Here is a 21,264-nt window from a genome sequence, read left to right on the forward strand (position 1 = left end):
TGACCCCGTGGGCAGCCCGCGCTGGGGCCGGCTCCTGGCAGGGCCTGTGGCCCCGTGGGGAGAGAGAGGAGCCCCGGCTGGAGCAGGTTTGCTGGCAGGACCTGGGACCCCGCGGGGGCCAGGCTGGAGCAGCCTGTTCCTGAAGGACGGCACCCGTGGGGGGCCCAGGCTGGAGCAGCTCGTGAAGAACTGCAGCCCGTAGGAAGGACTCACGCTGGAGAAGTCCATGGAGGACTGTCTGCCGTGGGAGGGACCCCAGGCTGGTCCCCCTGAGGAGGAAGGAGCAGCAGAGACCAGGTGTGATGAACTGACCACAACCCCCATTCCCCGTCCGCCTGCGCCGCTCGGGGGGAGGAGGGAGAGAAATGGGGAGTGAAGTTGAGCCCGGGAAGAAGGGAGGGGTGGGGGGGAGGGGTTTTAAGATTTAGTTTTTATTTCTCATTACCCCACTCTGATTTGATTGGCAAAAAATTAAACTACTTTCCCCAAGTGGAGCCCGTTTTGCCCGTGACAGTAACTGGTGAGTGATCTCTCCCTGCCCTTATCTCGACCCACGAGCCTTTAATTATACTTTCTCTGCCACGTCCAGCTGAGAAGGGCAGTGACAGAGCGGTTTTGGGGAGCACCTGGCATCTGGCCAGGGTCAACCCACCGCATCTTGGGGGTATCCAGACTTGTGGATTTAAGCACATTTGTCTTTCTTACTAGAGCTGATTTGATTTTCTGAAGTGACAAGCACCTTTTCTGCTAGCAGTAGGTAAGACAGAAATTCCTCATTTTCATTTAGGCTCTTAGATGAGACTTGTCAAGAGCCTGATTCTGCCTGGACGTTAATAGGACGTCAATGCTTTGAAAGTCAACCCTCTGGATTAAATAATTTGGACCATAGGCTATCGAATTAAAAGACTAAAATGTATCTTAAAGTAGCATCTCAAGTCCATGATGGTATAAAAGAGAATATTTGCTTGCCTCTTAAAGGCGCAGGAGCAGGCAGTCCCCATGTGCCGTAAGAAGAGCTGGCAGGGAAGACGACCAGCCTGGCTGAACAGGGAGATTTTGCTGAGAGTCAGGGGAAAAAAGGAGAGTTTATCACCTTTGGAAGAAGGGGAAGGCAACTCAAGAACAGTACGAGGATATCGTTAGGTCATGCAGAGGCAAAATTAGAAAGGCAAAAGCCCAGCTAGAGCTCCATCTGGCCATGGTCATAAGGGACAACAAAAAATGTTTTTACAGTTATATTAACAACAAGACAAGAAGAATCTGCATCCTTTATTGGATGGGGGGGGAATATTGTCACCAAGGATGAGGATAAGGCTGAATGATACTTAAAGCCTTCTTTCCCTCAGTCTTTAATAGTCAGACCAGTTATCCTCAGGGTATTCAGCCCCCTGAGATGTAAAACAGGGATGGAGAGCAATTTAAACTCCCCATAAACCAGGAGGAAGTAGTTAAGGACCTGCTAAGCCACCTGGATACCCACAAGTCTATGGGGACTGATGGGAGCCACCCGAGAGTACTGAGGGAGCTGGCAGAGGAGCTTGCCAAGCCATTCTCCATCATTTTTCAGCAGTCCTGGTTAACAGGGGAGGTCCCAGATGACTGGAGGCTTGCCAATGTGACACCCATCTACAAGAAGGGCTGGAAGGAGGATTCCAGGAACTACAGGCCTGTCAGCCTGACCTTGGTACCAGGGAAGATTATGGAGAGGTTCATCTTGACGGCGCTCACAGGGTATGTGCAGGACAACCAAGGGATCAAGCCCGGCCAGCATGGGTTCATGAAATGCAGGTCCTGCTTGACCAACCTGATCTCCTTCTATGACCAGGTGACCCACCTAGTGGATGAGGGAAAGACTGTGGATGTTGTCTACCTGGACTTTAGTAAAGCCTTTGACTCTTGTCTCCCACAGCGTTCTCCTGGAGAAACTGGCAGCTTGTGGCTTATACGGGTTTACTCTTCTCTGGGTAAAGAACTGGCTGGATGGCCGAGCCCAGAGAGTCTTGGTGAACAGAGTTAAATACAACTGGTGGCCGGTCACAAGCAGTGTTCCTCAGGGCTCAGTTTTGGAGCCGGTCTTGTTCAATATCTTTATTGATGACCTGGATGAGGGGATCGAGTGCTCCCTCAGTGAGTTTGCAGGTGACACTACGTTGGGTGGGAGTGTTGATCTGCTGGAGGGTAGGAGGGCTCTGCAGAGGGATCTGGACAGGCTGGATCGATGGGCCGATGTCAACTGTATGAGGTTTAATAAGGCCAAGTCCCGAGTCTTGCACTTCGGCCACAACAACCCCATGCAACGCTACAGGCTTGGGGAGGAGTGGCTGGAGAGATGCCCAGCAGACAAGGCCCTGGGGGTGCTGGTTGACAGCCGGCTGAACATGAGCCAGCAGTGTGGCCAGGTGGCCAAGAAGGCCAACAGCATCCTGGCCTGTATCAGCAATAGTGTGGCCAGCAGGACTAGGGAAGTGATCGTGCCCCTGGACTCAGCACTGGTGAGGCCACAGCTTGAATCCTGTGTTCAGTTTTGGGCCCCTCACTACAAGAAGGACATTGAGGTGCTGGAGCATGTCCAGAGAAGGGCAACGAAGCTGGTGAGGGGTCTGGAGCACAAGTCTTGTGAGGAGCGGCTGAGGGAACTGGGGTTGTTCAGTCTGGAGAAGAGGAGGCTGAGAGGAGACCTTACTGCTCTCTACAACTACCTGAAAGAGGGTTGTGGTGAGGTGGGTGTTAGTCTCTTCTCCCAAGTAACAAGTGATAGAAAGAGAGGAAATGGCCTCAAGTTGCGCCAAGGAAGGTTTAGATTGGATATCAGGAAAAATGTCTTTACGGAGAGAGTGGTCAAGCACAGGCTGCCCAGGGAGGTGGTGGAGTCCCTGTCACTGGACTTTTTTGTTCAAAAAACCTGTAGACGTGGCACTTCAGGACATGGTTTAGTGGGCATGGTGGTGTTAGTTGATGGTTGGACTTGATGATCTTAAAGGTCTTTTCTAACCTTAATGATTCTCTGATTCTCTGATTCTCTGACATGGAGCCTGGATTCTCTGGTGGTTTATGTCTTCCATGGTCACTGTAGCATTAATTGACAAGATCAAAGTTAAAACAAATTGCTGCTGTTCTGAGAAATCTTATATTCACTTGCTCGTAATATAAATGTCTGCGATGTCATACAAATGAAAGGGAAGCAGGAAAAAGAGTCCTTCTCTGGCTTGCCTACACATATATACACACACTGTACAACTTTTACTACTATAGTAAGAATACAGTTTTATAGCACCTCTCTGTTGTGGTAAGTATATATATTTTGCTATCAGCTAGTGGCTGTTACTCTGTCACTGTAGGATGTGTGTTGTGCTTCAGTTAAAAAAAATGCCTCATATTTTCTCATAATTACACTAATAAATAATTCTGTATACAGACACTGTCTTTATCTTGGTATTTTGATATTTTTCCAACTATCTTGCCATGTATATATTTCAGTGTATACAGCCAGGTCATGTGACCATGAAATCAGTCCATAGTAAATTTAGCAGAGCACAATTAATGGACCCCTTAATTTTCCTCCCTGCCAATCTCCCAATAAATTTATGAGAAGACAGTCCAGGTCTTCAAGTTCTTGTTAGGAGATCTTCCTGACACTTTCAGTTCTGTGACAAAATAGCCAGCACATTTTTTGGAATGTTCTTGTCTTTGCATGAAAGGGTCACACGCAAAGAATTTAAGCTTTTAGCACTTCTCCCAGAAATATATTTTCTTCTATGGTGTGTGGACTATTTATTTGCAATAGCTTGCACAAAGGAATGAAGGCAAGTAATGACATCAATGTTGCAAGAAAACCTCATCAGCATCAGTCATGGTGGAGAAAAACAGAATCTGATGACAAAGAGGATTAGACTGGTATGCAAGGCAAGGAAAGCCTGGTGCATGGCTCTGCCCTAGGAGTTAAGCAGCAAAGCAGACAACTTTCCTGTATTCGTATGTATGACGCTGTTGTCAGAAGTGCTTGGAAAGATGTACAACAGTTTGAAAATGTAGCACAGTGAAATGGTTGTGCTTAAATTTACCAAGAAGTGACTCAAACCAGTGACAATAATTACTGAGTGATCTCCCTGGCCTTGTCTCGACACACGAACCTTTCGTAGTATTTTCTCTCCCCTGTCCTGCTGAGAAGGGGAGTGACAGAGCGGCCTTGGTGGGCATCTGGCAACCTGACCAAGGTCAAGCCACCACACCTTCTTTTGTTATGTGTGGGTTACCTGTATGGAATATATGCATACTGAGCCACCAAAAGTCAACCATAATATGAGAAATCATTAAGCCAAACTGAACAGGGTTGGACACAGTGAGACTAGGTTTCAACTCCTAAAAATCCCTCAGCTCCCCAGAAAAATGCAAGACGACATAGAAGAAGCCTTAACTGGAGCATCTGAGACAAGTCAGAAGTGGTTTCTGAGACCCCACTTTCTGCTGCTGATGGCATTCAATCAAGGACAAACAGGACATTGTGGGAGCTGGAGGGAAAGTATTTCTATCCTAGAAGAAAAATACGTCTATGGGTCATTCAGTCTGCTCAGAGACACCACATATTTTGCTCAATAAACTAAAGGGCTCTTTCTGCTCTTACATCCAAACACAGAGTGAATATAGCACTGGTGGTGCAGTCAGGCACCTCTCCCTAAATCCATATGCCAAACACATGGATTGGGCTGCAGATTGGAGCCTACAGTTGTAAAAGACCAAATAAAAGCACAAAGAATTATACTTTAAAGCCACCAACACACGAGCTGGTCTGGTTTCATAGGAACATTATTTAATCAAGCATAGGAAATAGATGGTGTTCTTTGGATGGTGTAACTTATGTTGGATCTGGGACATTTTTGTAGGTTTGGATCTGACAAAATACTACAACATTGGAGGTTACAAGAGGCTTGAGGAGCAAGACTGCCCATCCTGCTCATGCAGCACACCTCAATAAGGTGTTTGTAAACATGAATCAAACATTGCATGCTTGATTAGCACCTTAGTAACATCACTGAATTACTGGAGGCCCCTAGAAATTGGACTGATAAGATATATTGTTGTAATCTTCACTTTCTGTGAGCAAGGGTTGTATCTCTGAAGAAGTTCCTCTTCTCTTCTTCTGGCAGGCCAGAATGAGCCCTGTGAGCACAGCAGTAACGATGCCTCCAATCACAGCTGCTCCAACCAACCAAGCCCAGATCTGACGGGCTTGCTCAAGGTAGGGTATTAAAAACTCCTGGAAAGAATCAAGTGCTGGAAAAAAAAAAAAAAACAGAAAAACAAAGGTCCTTTTACATGATGCAATGTACTGTCACATTATAGAAGTTGTGTTACAGATAACACTGGAAGGCTGAGTGAAAAAAGAGACAACATATTGGTAGAAATTGTCTGAAGGTCACAAAGAGTTTTAAACAAATCTCTCAATTAAAGGCAGGAACAGAGTTCACTGTCCCCAGTGCTCTTTATGCTTTTGTTAAAACTGTAAGACTATAACCCAGGAAGTTTGATACAGCATGCCCAAAGGTCCTGCTAGCTCAGCACCCTGTTGGAAGCAATAACCGAAGCAGAGCACTAAGAAGAGTTTAAGAGCAGGTCAAGCCTGTTATGACCCTTTCACAAAATACCCAGCCTCCAACAATTTGCAGCCCAGGGATTTCCTGAACCAGGTGTGGTGTCATTGTACATAATAGTTATTGGAGGATTTCTTTTTCCTTTCAGCCTTTCTAGCTGCCTTTTGAACTGTTATCACAACTTCTTGCAGCAAGGAAATCCCTGCCTTAATTACATATTGAGTGGGAAAAAAAAGCTTCCTTTAATTCTGAACCTGCCCCTGGCTCGTTTCATTTTGTAGTTCTTGTGTGGGGAGAGGCAGTAGACAATTATTCTCTGGTCGCCCTCTGCACAAGAAATCCTCTTTCTTTGGTGATCCAGGGCAGCTTGTCGCTGGTGAGATAATCTGCTGCCTTCTTGCTTTGTGGTATGAATGTGTGTCTGTTTTCCTCACTGTGGCTTAATGCGTTATGAAAACCCTGCCATACAGGGCTCTCACTTCATGACAGAGGTTGGGGAGTGACCCATTCACAATGCACCCAACTACCTGGTGGCTTCAATCTGAGAATTGGGAATACCTGTCCTCTTGGGCCAAGGAGGATTTGGAATCCACATCTCCCAATTACTAGCTGTAATTACTATTATTAGCTGTAATTACTAGTTATTAGGGAATGAAAAGGGGACCCCTATGGAGGGATGCCCTATGGTGGTTTATTTTTAAATAGTGTTCATGCATCTGGACTGATTTAGATGTGCTCAACCATATTTAGATGTGCTCAATCATATCCCCACAAAGGCTATAAACGTCTTCCCTCCATCTTGCATTTTCACTGGTTCCCAGAAAAGTAATCCAAATTATCTTCTTGGATCATGGTGCTTCTGAGAGCATGGTGTTATGTGCACTGTGCTCTGAAAAGATGCTTTTGTTTGTAGCACGTTTAATCAATCCTTAGCACTTGATGTCTGAATCACTTTCTGAGATGTAGTTCCATTTTAAGCTGAGTTTAGACAGAATATAATTTGTTTGTTCCTATAACTCAGCTTTACTTTGGGGTATGTTTGGCTGCTATCTCTTTGGTCCTTTTTCTCCAGTTAATCCAACTTTGTATTCTGAGATTGTATTTGCAAGAATCTGCATGGTCAGCCTTCTGCTTCTGACGTCATTAGACATATACATGCTATATAACACTAAGAATTTGTATTGGGCTTGCGTGGCCATTTGGTAGTGGTGGGGCTTGCAGGAATGGCTTCTGTGAGAAGCTGCGAGAAGCTTCCCCTGTGTCCGACAGAGCCAGTGCAGCCGGCTACAAGATGGACCCACCGCTGGCCAAGGCCGAGCCCATCAGCAACGGGGGTAGTGCCTCTGGGGAACGGAGTGAGGAAGGGGAAAAAAACATCAGGCAGCAACTGCAGCCAGAGAGAGGAGTGAGAAGATGTGAGAGGAGCAGCCCTGCAGCCCCCAGCCCAGAGCAGGAGGGGCAGGAGGGCTCCAGGTGCCGGAGCAGAGGGTCCCCGGCAGCCCCCGGGGAAGCCCCCGGGGAGGCCGGCTGTGCCCCTGCGGCCATGGAGCTCCACGGGGGAGCAGATCTGCACCCGCACCCGGGGAGGGCCCCACGCCGGAGCAGGGGGATGCCCGAAGGAGGCCGTGACCCTGTGGGCAGCCCGCGCTGGGGCCGGCTCCTGGCAGGGCCTGTGGCCCCGTGGGGAGAGAGAGGAGCCCCGGCTGGAGCAGGTTTGCTGGCAGGACCTGGGACCCCGCGGGGCCAGGCTGGAGCAGCCTGTTCCTGAAGGACGGCACCCGTGGGGGACCCAGGCTGGAGCAGCCTGTTCCTGAAGGACGGCACCCGTGGGTGGGCCCAGGCTGGAGCAGCTCATGAAGAACTGCAGCCCATGGGAAGGACTCACGCTGGAGAAGTCCGTGGAGGACTGTCTGCCGTGGGAGGGACCCCAGGCTGGAGCAGGGCAGAGGGTGAGGAGTCCTCCCCCTGAGGAGGAAGGAGCGGCAGAGACCAGGTGTGATGAACTGACCACAACCCCCATTCCCCGTCCCCCTGCGCCGCTCGGGGGGAGGAGGGAGAGAAATGGGGAGTGAAGTTGAGCCCGGGAAGAAGGGAGGGGTGGGGGGAAGGGGTTTTAAGATTTAGTTTTTATTTCTCTTTACCCTACTCTGATTTGAATTGTAGTAAATTAAGCTAATTTCCCCAAGTTGAGTCTGTTTTGCCCGTGACAGTAACTGGTGACTGATCTCTCCCTGCCCTTACCTCGACCCACGAGCGTTTCGTTATGTTTTCCCCCGCAGTCATGCTTGAGAAGGGGAGAGAGAGAGCAGCTTGGTGGGCACCTGGTGTCCACCCAGGGTCAACCCATCACAGAATTACAAAAACATTAGGTTCTTGATGTTTCAGAGTGAACTCCATAAACCTCTGGATATGAGGTACATTATGTCTTTAATCCTTCATTCCTCATCTGTCAAATGAGGACAGTACCTTTCCCTGAATCCTTTGTATTGTGAGTATAAATGAAAATTTCTGCAGGACTCAGCTGCTATAGTGATTGGCACAAAAGAAAAGTGTTAGAGGAAACATCTTCAGGTTGAGCTGAAGCTATCTTCTTCCTGATAAAACATAACATGACTTTGAGATGGTGAGATGTCATATTTCACAGCAGGCCCTTTTACAAGGGATTAATCTGTGTTGTTATAACCTGATCGTCTAACATGCCCTTTGCTTTCAGCCTCAGTCTGTACAGTTTCTGTAATTAGCTCAAAGCCAAAAGCCACCTCCTGGCATCTACTGCCTGTTTCTTTTTGCCACACAAAAGGTGTTTGGCCTCGCTGTTATAAAGCTGTCATGGCAAGTCTTGGGTGTCAGAGGATGGAGCACCCCAGGACACCCTATAATCTGTTAATCTGTGACTCTAACACAACAGTAAACATATGATTGGACTGGCGGCCCAGCCAAAATCATGCAAACTGGGATTTCATGTATTCTGTTACCATACTTTAACTGTGCAAGGCTCGAGAGTGCAGTAGCTGTGTTTGCTGATGACTACCTGGGAAAAGTGTCAAAGGAGTGGTGATGAGGGGGACGATACATAGCTACTTTGTGGGAGACATTACCCAATGCCGATTCCATTCCTTTTATATCAGTGTTTAGAATCAAATGACAATCCCCCCCTGAAGCTGCTATGAACATTGATTAAAACTGCCCTTTCAATCAATAGGTTCATGACAAAGCAAGAGGAAACCAGGTCGGGCTGGTGCTTGATATCTCCCCCCCTATTAGTGACTAATACTGCCTCATCTTGCTCTTTCTGATAGGAAAATAGCAGTGATTAACCTCAGCCATGGTCTTAGCATTCAACTGTTGACATACTCTTTCTTCTCAAAGAGTGGTAGCTCTAGGTAACAGCAACAAATACTTTCTTACTTTTAATACATCATATTGTTCTTTTTAAATGTAATTTAAAAATACCAGCCAGTCCAGTTTGTGTGGGTTGTGGGATATCGTTGAGAGGGTAGGAAACCACCACAGTAATTTTAAGGTGAAGCAATGTGTATCTCCTATATTTAGAGTAATAATGTGGACTTTCCATGATGATTGAAGAAGAAATGTGCTATAGCAAATCTATTACTTGGCATCCTGAGATCTTCCTTTTGTGGTAATGTCAAACTACGTTATTGATATAATGGATCCCAAGGATGAAAGAAAAAAAAAAAATCTTCATATTTAAAATTCTTCTGAAATAATATTTTAGATATTCCATCTATGTAAACTGCAGGATGGCAAAATCTTTCCAGGGTTAGTTCCACAAATTAGAAATAAAAACTCTGACCAACAAAGAAGCAAACAAAATAAATCTTCTATCATTTTTCTATTGCCATAGCCCCACTGATATGTTTGCAGCCTTGCTATTCCATTTGACATGCTTTTCTACTCCTAACATGGGTAGTTAATGGGCATTTGGTTGTAAAGAAAACCTTGAGACAGCACGAACATATCTTGTTAGATCAAGCTTGCAAATTTTTTCTTATCCTGGTGAGTAAGTTCTTTCTATTTGGTTTGTGCCATTTCTTGTGTGTGTAAGGTTCACTGATTGTGTCCCTCTGGGTTGTCAAAGGAAGTAACAGTGGGACTTCCACAGTCAAAACTAGGAAGATGAGATGGGAGGGTTTCAAGTTATTGAGCCCCTCAGTCTGTCTTAAGGCAAAATCACTTGTCTTTGCAGTGATGGAAAGTTCACAGCTCCCACAGATTTCATCAGGGTCTCCTTATTATTACAGCGTGGAAAGTCTTTTGTAATGTTGTATTCTGACAATAAGGAAAAGTCCCGAGAAGACTGTCAGCCATAGTCCACTAGCTTTGAACTGCAAGAGATGCCGTGCAATGGGTGTTAATGGCTTGTTTATGGCAGAGGTACAGTATCTAACTAATTATAAACTCAAACTGATCCCTTTCAGTTCTTCCTTCAGCCCCAGGTGGGTAAACGAAGAAACTATGACCCACTCTTCATTATGTGGCTGTCTCTAGAAACTGAGAATCAGACTGTTTCTGCATGGCTAACAACAGCTTTGTAATTCCTTTTTTCAGTGCTGAAGTTGATTAGAGTTGTTTCTGCCTGTTATTTCTGCATAGTAACATTGATGTGGAGTCCTGCCCACTCGCTGGCAATGATGGCACATCCACAGAGTCGATTATAGGCAAAAATTGATTACCTTGGAGTACTTGGAGGAGATAAATCAAATATTCCTGTGTGTATTTATAGAACAATACTGTTTACTTTTTTTGACAACTTCAGTTAACACTTGCACTTCATAAGCGCTCTTTCACAGTTTACTTATATAAATTTCTCAAAAAAGAGGTGAGATCTGGCTACAGGATACCTGATATCACCAGACTGTATGCTATTACGTAGTTAATAACTCACCAAAAGTTAGTTTCCTACCCCTATATGTCTCCCAGGAAAAAGAAAAAAACCCCTAGTTTTTAAAATCCATATTTGTGTTCCTCCATTAAGCATCATTATGTAACCATCAAAATATCTGCTCATACTCTTTTTTCTGAGGAACATATTTTTGCATCCTGTTTTCTTCGGTTCTCTCCTTCTGTTTTAATTAACCTTGATCTACGCCTTCTTATCTCTGCCTAAAGAAAACCAGGGGCCAAAATGCTCTCTTCTCATCTTTTATTTAATTCAGAAATGTAAACCACTTCCCAAGCCAGCATTTCTCAAGTATTGTCACCTTTAATTGCTTTCTGTTCTCCCAGCATCCACATTTTATTGTGCATGTCACTATTGTATCATAGGCTCTCTCTTACACATCGTGGCCAACAGTGTGTGCTCCTGAGTTGGGAGACTCAGTAGAGTCCTTCCGTGGTGATACCATATTTGCCACATTTTCTACTTGCCTGGTTGTGGTTTTGCAACGAAATTGCTGAAGAGCCAGAAATAGAAATGAGCTGCAGTATGACTCTGGATCTGAGCTCTCCTCCTGCAACACATGCATGAGCAACCTGGCCTTCTGCGTTCTAATCACAATGCTCTTATCCCTTGCTTTGCCCCGAGTTTCAAAGATCCTTAGTTAAGATGTCCAAAAATTGCAACTGATGGTTGGATTCCTGTGTTTATACTTGGGGAGCTGCCTGCTTTTCCAAAAAAAAGTGAATGACCCAGCTACACAAGTAGTGGCCATCAAATTGTTCCCACTGAGAGAGGCAGATTTTCTGGGCAAAAGTCAGGGCTGTATCTACAGATTTGTCTGTTCCTATTTCTGGAAGAAAAAAATAGAAAAGTCTTAGTCAAAGCCCTGAAATGTAAGTGCTTGGAATAGCTTTTCCTGTAGAAAACTGTTTTGACAGCTATTGCTAGGTGGTGCCGTTAGTCTTCCAAATCTTTTTTATTGATGCTAACAAATACTTGTTTCCAGTTAAGCCGTGTGGGTTGTGGTAGTTTTACAGTTCACAGTTCTCATGTCAAGGAAAACTGGGTGTCTGCTCCCATTTCTGCTCACACCAGCTCCCCAGTAACCAGACTCTGACATGTGTCTCTCATTCCCAAGGGATGGATTTCCACGCACACTGTTTGTGACTACTTCTGCTTCAGGGCTGTCGTACATATAAAAATAAATGAAGCTGCAATTAAAATAACCACATACTGTCACACACTGATTTGCTTTTCAGCGGAAAGCAGGGCTCCAGGCATCCACTTTTCGTCCGGGGAACAGCAACAATATAATTTAGCATTAAAATGCCATTTTGTCACTGGATTCCATCCAAGTTTTATTTCTTGTAACTAGCCTCATCATGCTCTTTGTAGTCCTGCTGCTACCAAGCTGCTAGTGCTGTAACTCAGAACCGCTGCCCTTGCTGCTTTCCTCCAGCTACTTCTTCTAAGAGCAAACGCATCAGGTCTTGAGGACAGGATGGGGCTAGGTCTTGTGTGCTCATTCCTCACCCTGTCCTGTGGTCTTCCTCTGCCTTTCCTCTTCCTCCTCATTTGGAAGATCTGCAGAAATGCTGCCTCTTCTCAACCACCCAGATCTTCACTGCTTTGATGTCTTTTTTCCTTTCTAACTTTTTCTTATTTGTCTAGTAACTCCTGGCTGCCAGTCACAGACTGCCTTTTCTCCCTTGAGTACATGGGAGCTTTTAGGGAGGGTCAGCAGGCTTTTCTGCTTCAGCAACTCTGCCAAGAAGTTCCTGTTTACTCCTGTGTTCCTCTGAACAGGAATCCAGCATTTCTATCTGGAGAAACGTCTGTGTTTAAACACTACAGTACCAAGAAAATCCGTATCTGCATTTTCAGATTCCAGCTATTTTTCCATCTATAACCAGTTTTTCCCTTCAGATAAGAAGTAATTTAAGCTTTCTTCTTCTCCATGAGATTAACAAGGGGTTGAGCAACATCCGATGATTATCCGGGCTTTCTAAACAAGGTTGAATTTCACTCTTTGTGTTGATCTTTCAAAATACTTAAGGAACTACTTTCCTTACCTCTGTGTTAAAAACATGGGCAGAATTTAATAAGAATTTCATTTTGTGAGGACTATCTGCTCCCTTAGGAAAAGGGGAGAAACCAGGAGGCAACAGAAGTGAGTTGTTAAATGGTAAATAGTTTACCATTTGCTTCCTTTTGCAGTACCAATTCAGGACTCAGTATTTCTGATAGTCATGATATTTGTCACTTCTTTTGAGTGGTACAATTTCAGGAATAATTTGGGTTTAGGAAACTAATGGCCTTCATTAAAAATATGGATAAATATTTCTGGTTTTGATCAGTAATCAAATTACAGCAACATGAATGAAAAGACAAAAATACTACTAATAAGACTAAAATAATAATTTTGAGAATATATTTGAAGCATTTATTAGATTATTTTCTGTCTGGGGTTGGCCAAATTTTTTATGGCATGTTAGGAGAAATATTGACTTCTATCTCTGGGTTATAGTACTAAAACAGCCTTAAACATTTATACTGGAGAATATTTATACACATAAAATAGTCCAAAAAAGTGTTTTCTTGATGGCTGTAAATCACAGGCTAGATTCTACTTGAGAACTGAACAAGCAAGATAAATGCATAATTGGACAGTTTATCAAGTATGCAGAGACCATATGCCCCCATTAGTAAGCAAAGTCTGTCAGAAAAGCTGGGATGCCCTGAGAACTAATATTGTTTTGATGAAGACAATAGGCAAGCTATGAGAATGCTAGCATTACTAAAATGTCCCTGGTGCTTTTGCTATAGAGTAATTGGAATTTCAGCTCTTAATTGCCTTTTAATCGAAGACACACATTCGCAGAAAGTTCTCTGCCTCAATCAGGGAAAGCAAACATGTCCAGTAACCAACCTGTGCAGGAGCCAATGCTTTGCAAGGATAGTTGCATCCCATATCCCGCATAGGTTTTGGCAGTGGTGAATGTAAGACATGCAATGGCCTAGTTTTATAAAGGATTGGGCCAAAGTATCTGAGCAATCCTCAAGTCCAGGCAATATTTTAACAGGATTTAACCCTTCCCCTAAACAATAAGGGAGTCAGTACTACTCAAGTGAAACTATGAGGTCCACTACTATGAGCATGAGACCTGGTCTACCTGAGGTTCCCCATCATCTACAGCCCCAAGGGCCTCTGTCCTTGTGCCTGAGGATGGCCAAGATGACCAAGTCAAAACTACCTCTGAACAGCAATGCAAGTCAAAGCCATCACTAAACAGTGCAAAATTGATTTGATTAAATGAAATGAGTCTTAGGAATGATTCAGGGGCATTCTGTATGAATAACCATAGGACAAACACAAAGTCAATGGATCAGTTTTTAAGTGCTGCACAGATCTTGTGTTGGCTTTTGGTACTGAGCTGAATTTTACTGTGGGTATTTAAGAGATCAGATTACATTTGTAAACCAAAAAAAGAGCTTTGCATCTGCCCTCCTTTAAACCATGTCCAGGAATTGGAAAATCCCACTGATTCTCACTTGTGTTGCACAGTAACAGCTGAGGTGGACAAATAGAAGACTCAAAATCCAGCACTTTTTTCCTCATTTCTGAACATGAGCTGACCATTTGGGTCAGATTCTGCTCTTAACAGGCTAAGACAGGTAGTATACATGTCAGTGACTGATTGTTGGTTGAAACTTTTCTAATGGTATCATGTTGACTCTACATATCATCAGAGCAGAAATGTGAAAACAAACAAGTAAAATTTGGGATTGTATTCAGAGAGAAACCTGGAATTGAAGCATTTTTTAATATTGTCTCATTCTACAGACATATTCCAGGTTCTAGGCAATAAATTTGACACTTACTCAAAATATTAACATTACCTGGTTCTTGCAGATACTCATAGTCATACCCCAGTTCTCTTGAGGGTTTAAAAAATTCTCCGTTTCTGTAAAGGGGGATAAAGGGGACCATGTAATTTTCTCGATTGTGCCCAATGGGTGCGTTGGCTGCTGGGTAAACTTCTAGCATGGGCCTGTGTCTTCTTAACCATCGCTCAAAAATGCTGTAGAAGAAAAAGCATGTCAATTAATGGTGGAGATTAGCATAAATTTTCTTCTTGAAGAGTAAAAAAAAAAGTGATCCTTTTTTTGTGAATTCTGGGGACAGAGAGGCATGTGATGACTTGTGTTCCTGTGCGTATAACACTTTCCAAATCATTTGGGGTTAGCTATGTCAGCGCTGATTTCCTATGCAAGCCTACAAAAAGCAAAGGCCTGCAGTGCTGCAAAGAGAATGAACATGCTTTTGAATTCCATAAATGCAATTCACTGTCTCACTGTGACTTGACTGTAATTTCTGGTAAGTAATTCACATGCTTGTGAAGGATAGAAAGAAAAGGGTTAAAGACCTCAGTCCTTCATCCTCACTCGCAAAAACATTTATGGCTGGTTCTGAATGGTCTTGTTGCCAGCTGCTCAGTCCTGTTCTCCTTGTCTATTTTCTTACCAAGGGTTTCCACACCTGGATTAAAGTATGGCTACACCATGATTGGTTTAACATCACCAAAGAGGTGGAAACATCTGAGGAAGAGGCGGTAAGCTGTATGAGTCCAAAAACTTGATAAAGCAAGTCAGCTATCAGGAAAGAGTCTTTCTCCAGCCATAGCTTCTTCACTGACCTCAGTGCCTGCATAGCTGTTTTACATATTCTGACTTCTCTCTCCCAGCTGCTGTTGTGCAGCTTTTTTTTACTCTTTCTTAAATCTGTTATCGCAGAGATGCTACCATCGTCACTGATGGGCTCAGCTTAGTCCAGCAGCAGGTCCATCTTGGAGCTGGCTGGAACTGGCTCTGTCCAACATGGGGGCACTTTCTGGCAACTTCTCACAGAAGCCACCCCTGCAGCCCTGTGGCTACGAAAATCTTGCCACATAAACCCAGTATAAGCTGTTACCCACACCTCTGACCTCAGGTGCTCCTTTCCATTCTTCTCTGCCGAAGTTTCTCCCATTAGCTGTCTGTCAGCGCAGAGCTGTATGTCTGTTCTTTAACTTGGAGGCAGAAAGCTTAAAGGCTGCAGTGTAGGAAAAGTTAGTATTGACGTTTTCAAGTCAACTACTGGATGTGTTTGGGAAAGCAAAATTAACAACCCTCCGAAACATTCTCAGTTCTCCTCCCTTTGTGCCTGGGCTTTGTTCAATTCTTCATTTTGTTTCAATCCTCAAATCCTTTCCCTGATCCCCTGCTGTTTACACGGTGACTTTGGCTTGTCACCAGACACCTGGGTGGTTGGAATAGGGGAGGTGGCAAGATGCTGCAAGGGGAGCAGATGCAGGTATCTTAGAAGTGAAGAAAGGGGACCCCATGATTGATCAGAAGATATTAGTAGGAGAGGATTGGTCCCACTGACTGGAAAAGGGGAAACATAACCTCCATTTTTAAAAAGGGAAAAATGAAGACTGGGGGAACTATAGGCCAGTCTTACCTGTGTGCCCAGCAAAATCATGGAGCAGATCCACATGGAAACTATGCTAAGGGATATGGAAAATAAGAAGGTGATTGGTAACAGCCAACATGGCTTCACTAAGGACAAATCGTACCTGACAAATTTGGTGGCCTTCTGCAACAGGGTTACAGCATTGGTGGATAAGAGCGGCTGCCATCATCTACCTGGACTTATGCAAAGCATTTGACACTCTCCTGCGTGACATCCTTGTCTCAAAGTTGGAGAGACAGGGATGTGAAAGGTGGACCACTCAGTGGATAAGGAATTGGCTGGATGGTCACACTCAGAGAGTTGTGGCTTGATGTCCAAGTGGAGACCAGTGGTGCGTGGTGTTCCTCAGGTGTCTGTATTGAGACCGGTGCTGTTTAACATCTTTGTAAGCAACATGGACAGTGGGATTAATGCACCCTCAGCAAGTTTGCAGATGACGCCAAACTGTGTGATGTGGTCGACATGCTGGAGGGAAGAGATGGCATCCAGAGAGACGTTGATAGGCTTGAGAGGTGGCCCTGTGCAAACCTCATGAAGTTCAACAAGACCAAATGCAAGGTCCTGCACATGGGTTGGAGCAATCCTAAGCACAAATACAGGCTGGGCAGAGAATGGACAGAGAGCAGCCCTGAGGAGAAGGACTTGGGGGTGTTGATTGATGAGAAGCTCAACATGAGCCAGCCATGTGCGCTTGCAGCCCAGAAGGCCAACCGTATCCTGGGTTGCAAACAAAGCAGCAATGGCCAGCAGGTCCAGGGAGGGGATTCTGCCCCTCTGCTCCGCTCTGGGGAGACCTCACCTGCAGTGTTGTGTCCAGCTCTGGAGCTCTCAGCACAGGAGAGACATTGACCTGTTGGAACAGGTCCAGACGAGGCCACAAAAATGATCAGAGGGATGGAACAGCTCTGCTGTGAGGACAGGCTGAGAGAGTTGGAGTTGTTCAGCCTGGAGAAGAGAAGGCTCCAAGGAGACCTTCTTGCAGCCTGCCAGGACTTAAAGGGGGCTTCTAAGAAAGATGGGGACAGACTTTTTAGCAGGGCCTCTTGCAATAGGACAAGGGATAATGGTTTTAAACTAAAAGAGGGCAGATTTAGACTAGATCTAAGGAAGACATTTTTCCCAATGAGGATGGTGAACCACTGGCCCAGGTTGCTCAGAGAGGTGGTAGATGCCCCATCCCTGGAAACATTCAAGGTCAGGTTGGATGGGGCTCTGAGCAGCCTGATTTAGTTGAAGCTGTCCCCACTCACTGCAGGGTTGTTGGACTGGATGATCTCTAAAGGTCCCTTCCTACCCAAACAATTTGTGGAAGATTGACCCTGGCTGGATGCCAGGTGCCCACCAAAGCCACTCTGTTGCTCGCCTCCTTAGCTGGACAGGAAACAGAAAGTACAAAGAAAAGCTTGTGGGTCAAGATAAGGACAGGGAGATATCTTTCAGCAATTACCACCATGGGTTAAACAGACTTGACGTGGGGAAAATTTAAATCAATCTATTGCCAATCAAATCAGAGCAGAGATAATGAGAACTAAAACCAAATCTTAAAACACCTTCCTTCCACTCCTCTCTTCTTCCCAGGCTCAACTTCACTAGTGATTTTCTCTACCTTTTCTCCCCTGGGTGGCACAGGGCAATAGGGAGTGGGGTTGTGGTCAGTTCATCAGACATTGTTTCTGCCGCTCCTTCCTCCTCAGGGGGAGGACTCCTCACCCTCTGCCCTGCTCCAGCCTGGGGTCCCTCCCACGGCAGACAGTCCTCCATGGACTTCTCCAGCGTGAGTCCTTCCCACAGGCTGCAGTTCTTCACGAGCTGCTCCAGCCCGGGTCCCCCCACGGGTGCCGTCCTTCAGGAACAGGCTGCTCCAGCCTGGCCCCCGTGGGGTCCCAGGTCCTGCCAGCAAACCTGCTCCAGTCGGGGCTCCTCTTTCTCCCCACGGGGCCACAGGCCCTGCCAGGAGCCGACCCCAGCGTGGGCTGCCCAGGGGGTCACGGCCTCCTTCGGGCATCCCCCTGCTCCGGCGTGGGGCCCTCCCCGGGTGCGAGTGCAGATCTGCTCCCCCGTGGAGCTCCATGGCCGCAGGGGCACAGCCGGCCTCCCCGTGGGCTTCCCCGGGGGCTGCCGGGGACCCTCTGCTCTGGCTCCTGGAGCCCTCCTGCCCCTCCTGCTCTGGGCTGGGGGCTGCAGGGCTGCTCCTCTCGCATCTTCTCACTCCTCTCTCCGGCTGCAGTTGCTGTGCCTTTTTCTTTTCCCTCTTCTTAACTCTCTCGTCCCAGAGGTGCTACCACTGTTGCTGATGGGCTCATCCTTGGCCAGAAGTGGATCCATCTTGGACCTGTCTGGCACATAGTGAATCTTCTAGCACCTTCTCACAGAAGTCATCCGTGTAGCACCCCCAGTACCAAAACCTTGCCACGCAAACCAAATACACTATTCTATGATTCTGTGATTCTGTGATTCTATTATTATTAGCATCAAGCTCAGGGAGAGATCGGTGAATTAATTTATCAATTACGACAGATGGAAATTGATCTGTCCTGTAGGTTGCACCTTAACTGAAATCTTGGCTCAGCAGTTGCTGCTCCCTAACACTGGCCGCTGGCTGCAGGACAGAGACTTCCCTCACCTCTTATAATTATTAAACAGCTGTTCAGAGGTTTAAGTTATCTCAGAAACACAGATCCAGATGCAAAGTTATCTCAGAAACACAGACCCAGATGCAATTGCTCAGCAGTATCAGGATCTCTGCAGATCATCCAGGGATTCTTCCGGTAGATTTCTACCTCCTGTCTTTGGGCAGAACTGTTCAGAAATGCTCTGGTTACCACACCAAATTAAAGCCCTCTCTCACTCACCAAAACAGAGGTAGGGCCAAAACCTTGGTTCTTTTTTAGGATCAAAAGTTTTAATAGATGAATACAGCATTATGTCCATACATCTAGTCAACCCTTAACAATGCAGGTATTAATCTTGTATTAAAATCTTTATTTGTGGCTCTGGTCTTCAGTTAATTTCATCATCCCTGTCTAGAAGTCTTGTCAGAATAATAATGTTCAACTGAAGCTTTCAGATGGATAAATTTAAACAATAATATCAAGGCTTCAGCTGCAGTTATCACTCAAAAGTTTGAACAGAAATTCTGTAATCAGGTTTCAGCTTTGGACAACAGTGTAGAAAAATTCAGTAATTGTTAAAAAAGGCATAGAATATAAAGGAAACCAGGGCATTAGTTTAGCTTGAGGTGGGACAGGGAGGTGTGTTGGACTCCAATCCTTTCCCTGCCTGGCTTTTACTCATGTGTTGGGCAAGGCACTCTGACTATCAGTGTCTTGTTTTCCTAGCAGTTGTAGATGGGAACTGAGACAGCTCTTCTCTGCAGCACAGGACTGTTGGAGGTGCAGAGATACTTTGGTTATGAAGACATGGTAATATTTTAAGACGAAGACAGAGACAGGACGTGAATCAGATTCTCAAAGTCTAGCAATGATCCATGCCCAAACTTCTGAATGCTCAGTCTGAGGTACTTCTTGGGGTCTGATGTTTAGAAAACGCTGAGCAACCAGATTCTGAAAATCTGGAGGCTGATGAGCGCAAGATTCGGAGCCAGAAGTCATCATTTGCCTGAAATAGCTTTGTATGACATGCCCGGAAATGCAGCATCCTCTCCTGGATGACTTAAATGTTGCCATTTCATAAGCAGTTTCAAGAAGAATCCTTAAGCCAGTAATCTTTCAAGCAGAATGCAAGTGCAAAGCATTTCCATGGAAATGAACATACGTACTTTTGGATTCCTTCATTTGCAGTGTGTGTCCCACATCAAGATTTTCTTAGCAGTAGCAGGAACATTGAATTGTCTGCCCTTGCAGCTGATCTTTAGATTTAGACGCAATTGTATGCCTCTAATTACTGATATGATGAATTGTGCTGATGCATAAGATATGTTGCACAATTCATTGAGTTGTTTACGAACAGTTCTTTCCTTTAGCCAGCATAAATTCATATAATCTTTAATAACATCTGTTTCATCTAATGTATCTGTATGCCACTGTAGAAATCTCAGAAACATCTGTTAGGGTTTTAAGAGTCACACTTCCCATTAGTCCCTTTGAAATAGCTGGCCCTGTGCATTTATCTTGGCTTTTTTTGGGGGGCAGGACACTTTGAAAGATTAGGATCATATTCTGCTTGCTAATAAAGCACTTGAGTGAAGTTGCATTAATTCTTTCACTTAAAGGCTTGTTCTCAGCTTGTTCAGTAAGATGGGCTCACAATAGTAATTTTTTCTTGGTAAGATAATGCATGATGCTGTGTATTTTCATTTTCATCTTCATTTTTTTCTTCTTTTGCCTAAGAAAACTGACAGATTTAATGTATCAGAATATATCAGCAGTATTTTTTACATCCTCATCTGTTTGTATTTCTCCTTTTAAAAGGGGGGCACTGCCATTTCCCTGCCTTACTCATATTTTGTAAGAAAAGTTATGAAAGAGGGAACCTTACCCTTGCCTTTCAAGAAAGGTTTCCCAGCTGAGTGGAAGAAGAAACCTCCCAGTTGCACCCAGTTAGGGAGAAAATCCATGGAGAGGGTACAACTTAAGTTGTATCTTTGTTGTAAGTACAAATAGTTCTTGCTGGGGACCATAAGCCATTTCATATCAGAGAGTTACATTTTATGACTCTCCAACTGAGGCTGTTGACTCCTTTCATACCTTTTTAAGGAAAACTGAAATCCTGAAGTAGCCTATGGCTTTTGCTATCAGTCAGGTAATGACATTGGCACGGTGCCCCTATCCTTGGGGACTTGTCTTAACTGAAATGTTTTGGGCCAAAAAAGAGTATATCTGGAGAAAATAATCACACTGTCTTTTGTTTCAGAGTACTGGGACCGCTGAATTATACACTGTAGAATACTTTTTTTCCTCTAATAAGGTGCTTTCTCAATCCTTGGCTACTTTTAAGGCAGTTAGCATCAAATGTGCTCTCCTTCATGCAGCGCTATCCTTTCTGTAGGCAAAGAGAACACATCTGAATGGCTAAAATGGATCATCTGACAATTCTTTCATGTGCCTTGGCTTACAGAAATGGTTGCTTTATCCAATAGCCGGCATGTGTTTTCCATGATGGAGAGAAATCAGTAATTCCATCATCAGATGTTGATCCGCTTACTGTTGACAAAAGTTTTTATCTTCTTCCCTTAAAAGCAGCCATGTTGTAAGTTATTTCCTTTTAGTAGCTTGAAAAGATAGACTTGTTTTCTGTGCTTT

General features: G+C 44.9%; 1 protein-coding gene across 1 annotated transcript in view; it reads right to left on the minus strand.

Moving 5' to 3' along the window:
* Nucleotides 1–4,300: 4,300 nt before the first annotated feature.
* The window catches only part of TYR (tyrosinase), a gene marked incomplete at its 5' end in the record, with an annotated part of 61,563 nt that continues 44,599 nt past the window's right edge, over nucleotides 4,301–21,264 (minus strand). The window contains 2 exons of the mRNA XM_082014496.1: nucleotides 4,301–5,271; nucleotides 14,389–14,570. Coding sequence (XP_081870622.1) covers nucleotides 5,048–5,271; nucleotides 14,389–14,570 — 406 coding nt within the window. The 3' untranslated portion in view covers nucleotides 4,301–5,047. The remainder of the gene's footprint in view (nucleotides 5,272–14,388; nucleotides 14,571–21,264) is intronic.

The sequence above is a fragment of the Phaethon aethereus genome (assembly GCF_964289735.1).
Source record: "Phaethon aethereus genome assembly, chromosome: 1".
In the NCBI taxonomy this organism is placed as follows: domain Eukaryota; kingdom Metazoa; phylum Chordata; class Aves; order Phaethontiformes; family Phaethontidae; genus Phaethon; species Phaethon aethereus.